The sequence below is a fragment of the Ricinus communis genome, chromosome 7 (genome assembly GCF_019578655.1).
Source record: "Ricinus communis isolate WT05 ecotype wild-type chromosome 7, ASM1957865v1, whole genome shotgun sequence".
In the NCBI taxonomy this organism is placed as follows: domain Eukaryota; kingdom Viridiplantae; phylum Streptophyta; class Magnoliopsida; order Malpighiales; family Euphorbiaceae; genus Ricinus; species Ricinus communis.
In genome coordinates this window covers 6,684,450-6,690,198 of record NC_063262.1, presented here as the reverse complement: position 1 = coordinate 6,690,198, position 5,749 = coordinate 6,684,450, and the positions used below count along the sequence as shown (strand labels likewise).

The 5,749-nt window shown below is 35.1% G+C and overlaps 1 protein-coding gene across 1 annotated transcript; it reads left to right on the top strand.

The window, feature by feature from the left end:
- Window positions 1–3,777: 3,777 nt before the first annotated feature.
- Window positions 3,778–5,258, top strand: LOC8278063 (protein SENSITIVE TO PROTON RHIZOTOXICITY 1). Its single transcript, XM_002532793.4, has one exon. It carries the CDS (start codon window positions 4,014–4,016, stop codon window positions 5,109–5,111), a length of 1,098 nt encoding a protein of 365 aa, XP_002532839.1. The 5' UTR covers window positions 3,778–4,013; the 3' UTR covers window positions 5,112–5,258.
- Window positions 5,259–5,749: the final 491 nt, after the last annotated feature.

Below are 5,749 nucleotides of genomic sequence, written 5' to 3'. Positions count from 1 at the left end.
TCTCTTAATTAATGTACATCTAATCTCTTCTAGCATGTCTATAATGGTCATACTCCTAAATTTCATAATGTAACCATTGAAGGTTTCGTTGACATTATTATCAATCTTATCACACTTAGAAAGCTCAGAAATAAATGACTTACAAAATTTGGATGGATCCCTCTATAAAAAGGCAGCTTCATTCTCTATTTTAATTTGATCAATGGCTTCCTTATAAGCAGCTTCATAAGTACTTCTAGCTGCACTCCAAAACATGTCTTTTAAAATTTGCCCCTTAAACTCCTTCCAATTACAATAAACATGCCTAGCACAATTCCTATGTTCAGCAAAAGGTGCTAAGTTCTTTATAGCATTAGTAAGACCCTGTGCAATAAAATAAATATAATTATTAAGCAAATACAAATATAAAGTAAACAATAATTAAAACAGTAAAGAAAAATCACCTTTTGTTGGTCTGATATAAAGGTCCACCCTAACCATCTGTAATTTGCAGCTCCTCTAAAATAATGATTAAAAATCAAGTCCAAAAGTACTCATTTTCATATTCAACTACAGCCCAAAAGATGGTGAACGTTTGATTGTTCCCATCTTTAGCAACTGCACATAATAATGCCTCTTCTAAAAAAATTTTCAAAAAACACCCATCAAATCCAATAATGGGCCTGCAACCCTTCAAAAACCCTTTCCTCAAGGAACTAAAGCCTATGAAGAACCCTTTAAAAGTGCAGTCTTCATCAAGGAGGAAATCAAATCTGCCTTCCTTATCCACCCTAAGCAATTCAGCTTTATAGCCTTTGAACTTAGCATAATGTTCCTATACAGACCCTCTTAGCATATTAAGTGCTTTCCGTTTTGCCCTATAGCACTTTGTTCTTGACACTTGAACACAGTACTTATCAAGTAAGTCATCCTCCAAGTCCTTCACACTCCAATTGCTATTTCTTCTGAATCTAGGTATATATTTCTTAGCTATCCATTCAGAGGTAGCTTGCCTATTTTTCATCTCTCTAGGGCACCTATGCTCATCAACATATGTCTTAATAGCAAAGGTATGCTCTCTTTTAATCATGCTTTCATACAGTCTCTATGGGCATTCCTTGTCACATCTTATTTGAAGTTGGTACTTGCTGCTTCTCATCACCTGGACATCGTGACCATTAATAATTGCCCATTTACAAACAGCAGCTTTGCACTGATGTGCATCTTTAAATCGCATTCCAAGAACTAGCTCTAAATACTTATGATTACATATGGGATCATATACAACCCTCATTCTCCTCTTTCTTGAAGCCTCTTTAATGCCATCCTCATCAGTATTGTCTGAATTCACATCCCCATTAGAGTCTTCGTATTCACTTACAAAGCCAGATGCTTCATGTCCAACATTTTCTGCCCCAGTAGTGCCATCAGTAGATGATCTTTTACTTTTCTATCATTTAATTTGTCAGCAAGCTCATCAACAGGCACATAATTCTTATACTTTTCTATCATTTTCCTTGCTTCCACATACTAATTATCATCTGACAGTTCATTATCATTTAGTCCATCATCTGTGTCACTCTTATCAACTGGTAAGTACTGAGGATTCTCTTCTGATTCTACTTGTTGTTGCAATTGCTCACTATGTTCAACACTAAATTGTCACTCTCATCCTCAGTTTCATCTAAATCATCAGTCTCACTCTCAACAACTGGTAAGTAGTCAGGATCCTCTTTTGATTCTACTTCCTATTGCAATTGCTCATTATGTTCAACACTTACACCAAACACAGTTTCATCTAAATTGTCACTCTCATCCTCAGTTTCATGTATACCTTCTGGATGTTCACTAATACAGCTAATGCCACCATCTTTTTCATGATTAGATTGACTTGTGCCACCAGGCAATGCTACTTTTCCTTTCTCTCCTTCGACATAGACTTGTAATACTCCATTGTCTTCATCTATATACTTAATCATATCCATTAAACCTCTATCATCCACCATTTCCCTTAACCCATCATTCAAACTCATTTCTAGAATCTTATAAGAAATCTTTGCCCCTATAATACCCTAGTTTTTCTGCTTCATCAAGTATGTTTAAATATCCTATCATATCTAGGTCTAATCCATGTTTAGGCATAACATCTCCACCTACATAAACCACATTCCCACAAACAAATGCAGCCCACCATAGTTTATATATATAGAAAAGTTGTCAGACATTCTGTTGAAAGAGTGCATGAGTTAATATTTTAACAAGACAAACACAATACTTACATGAATAAGACCCTACAAACCATAATAAACTCAAATAAATAAATATGAAAATCACAGTACTCTAAAATGACAAACTCAAATACATTTGAGAAACCCGAAAGTGTAGTAATAAAAAATTGATTGATGCCCTACCCCACACATATCACACTCATCTCGTTAATGTAAAGTTTCTTAGAAAAGCCATTAATGATGTAATAACTTACTTATCCTTTTCTAGTGGTCGGTACTTCAAGAGACCACAATGTTCGATGGCTTCAGTGTCTTTGCTGGTTGAAGGGACCACAACGTGTTTGATTCTTCAAAGCGGCTTCACTTTCACTCTCTTTTACTTTCACTCTATTCTTCAAATGGTTTCAGTAATCACAAACGGTAAGAAATAACGGCTATTTCAATTTTGGGGATTTAAGGTTTTCTTACACCATATATGCCATTGTTTCGTTCTTTTTCTTATTCCTATTTAAGATGTGAAAAAACGCACCGTTTCTCATCTCCAAAACGCACCATTTCTGCTTTTGTTTTAAAACGCACCGTTTCTCATCTCCAAAACGCACCATTTCTACTTTTGCTTTAAAACGCACCGTTTCTACGTGTTTAAGTTACTAGAGCGCCGACAGACACTTGGAATAAACTTCACCGGAAATTTCATTTATGTATCGATTTGACAAAATTAATAAGGTCGTGCATGACATTGTTACAATTAAAAACACGTGATTAAATTGAGAAAAACGTCAAAGGTTGAGAATTCTTTTACAATTAAGCCAAAAATTTATATTATTGTAACTTCAGTTTTTAGTTTATATTATTTTTATTTTTTTAAAATTTTATTAGAAAAAATATTAAAAATATACCTAAAGATATTGAAAGAAAAAATATTAAAAGTATAACTATAAAATATCAAAAAAATATTATTTTTAATTTGTACTATTATGAATTCAGTTTTATTAGACCTTTTTAATCTTTTTAAAATTTTATTAGAAAAAATATTAAAAAAATTTCTAAAAAATGTAGGATTTTTATTTATTTTATTTTATATTATTATAAATTTATTTTTTAAGATTTTATCTGAAAAAATATTAAAAATATATCAATTTATTTATCTAAAAATTACCGGATAAATAAATTATTTTAGAAAACCCTTTCAATTTTATTTCTTATAGTTGGGCCTTAGGCCCGTATGTTGATGCTAGATGTGTGACGTGCTAGCGTACTATAGTCTCCTTTTAGCAGTCTTTTAATTATTAAGAAAAAGAAACTTTACATATAATATCCATATTGGGACCTTGAACCATGCAAACTTGCATCTTGCATCCTCGTTGAACCATCATCCAGGCAGCAGCTAAAAGGAAAAGTCAAAGACCTCCGGTCCGCCACTGCCTATTCTTTTATGTATTATTGTCCTAAAAAAATGTTTATTTTCTTTTTCATTCATATAAATCCAAAAGATTTAAAATAAATTAAGGGAGGTCCACTATCTATCTCCCACAAATTATTCCAAATAAAGTAATACAAATTCAAAATAACCCCTGTGCCCCACTCCCATTAGAAATCAACATCCAGCCGCCAAGTTCGCCGATCCATTGCTATTTCGACGGTTGATCTATGACTAGAACACCACGTGTACATTTGTCGCGGGCCTGCTGTTACAACTACGTCGTTTTGGAGTTATCGTGCGTCCCTCAAAGTCAATTCTTACAGAGTTATCTACTTCACTGACAGAAATAGACGCCTTTGCATTTGCAGAGAAACAATCCAAAAATGTCGAATTCCGGCCAGTCTAGCCGCGCTCCAGCGGCTAATTTGGACCCACGGGTCCCACTCCTGAAACTGTCAATGGTGCGGGAGAGAATGGATTCTCTGCAGCAATTTCTTTCAAATTCGGTGAACAGCAACGCTTTAATGAGTAAAGATGAGATGGATATGGTCTCAGCAGAGATATCAACGGCAATCCAACAGATTATTGTGAATGGTACTGCTCTACTTTCGTGTTCCCAATCTGTTGACAAACATTCAGATCTGAAAACTCAAACAAAAATCACTAATCAATCAGAGAATAAGAAGTCGAGTCTAGAAGTAGAGGACAAGGATGATCTGGATTTGGAATTGGATAGTGATATCGTAGAGATGGACGCAGTTGAATTACTTGCAGAACATGTTCATTTCTGCGAGATTTGCGGGAAGGGTTTCAAGCGAGACGCTAATTTAAGGATGCATATGCGTGCCCATGGGAACCAGTTTAAAACTCCGGAGGCTTTATCAAGGCCTGATAAAGGGAACGAGTTTTTAGCGACGGGGAGGAAAAGGAGATTCTCGTGTCCGTACGAAGGATGTAATAGGAACAAGAAGCACAAAAAGTTCAGGCCTTTAAAGTCTGTGGTTTGTGTAAGGAATCATTTTAAGAGGAGTCATTGTCCGAAGATGTATTCTTGTAATCGTTGTAAAAAGAGGAGTTTCTCTGTGGTTGCTGATTTGAGGAGTCACTTGAAGCATTGTGGCGAGTCCAGATGGAGGTGCTCTTGTGGGACTACTTTTTCGAGGAAAGATAAGCTCTTTGGTCATATGACTTTGTTTGAAGGACACATGCCTGCTGTTGTTGGGGAAGATGAGGATAAGGATAAGGGCAAGAGTGGGGCTGTAGCTGTAGAGGAAGATGAGGAGGAGGAAGGGGGGGTTGTGAAAGGGGAGAAATTGATCGGGAATTGTATGGATAATGACTTATTTGAGGGTTTGCTTGAAGGGTTTGGTTCTTTTGATGAGTATAATTTGCAGGATGTTTTTTTTGAGTCTCCTAGTAACAGCAGCAACAACAACAACAATTGGGGTCATGATGATTTTTATGGTTTTAGCCAGTCTTGATTGATCAGGTACATGCTTGATGTTGGCCATGATTGATACATCTGTTGTTGTTGGGTGAATATCTATATTATTCTTTTACTGAGTACATTAATTTTTGTAATTATAGCTTATTTCTTGAATAATTTCTGACTTGCTTGTTCCTGGAAAGTGGCCATCTTGTTTATAACTGTGTGGGTTGTGATGATAAGCGGGTTCTGAGTTCTGACCCTTAGGCAATTACATGATAAAGCTGTAGTAGGTTATACAATTAACATAGTCTAGTTAATAGTACAGAGTGATTAATCTACTGGTGTTATTAGTATTGAGCAATTCAATTTAATTCTGGTTTTGAAACTGAATTCCTGGAGTCGGAGATTAGGAAACAGAATTAGGTTAGTTTGTATGGGTCACCCCTTAATTGTGAACAGAGTATCTGTTGTATAAACTGTAGCTTTGCTGAAGTCAAAAAAAGGCAGTTTGTGATATCAATGGAGAATACCCCCCTTTCTTTTCCCTAGAAGACTGGAAACGGAGCAATAACAAGGAAAAGAAAAAGCAAAGTATTCAGTTGATAAAGAAGATGAAGCAATAAAATGATATATATATATATATATATATATATATATATTTTTTTTTTTTCTTTTCTTTTTCTCTTATCG

What these genes read in the sequence shown, in the direction of transcription:
- LOC8278063 (XM_002532793.4), top strand. Translation starts at nt 4,014, where the DNA reads ATGTCGAATTCCGGCCAGTCTAGCCGCGCTCCAGCGGCTAATTTGGAC.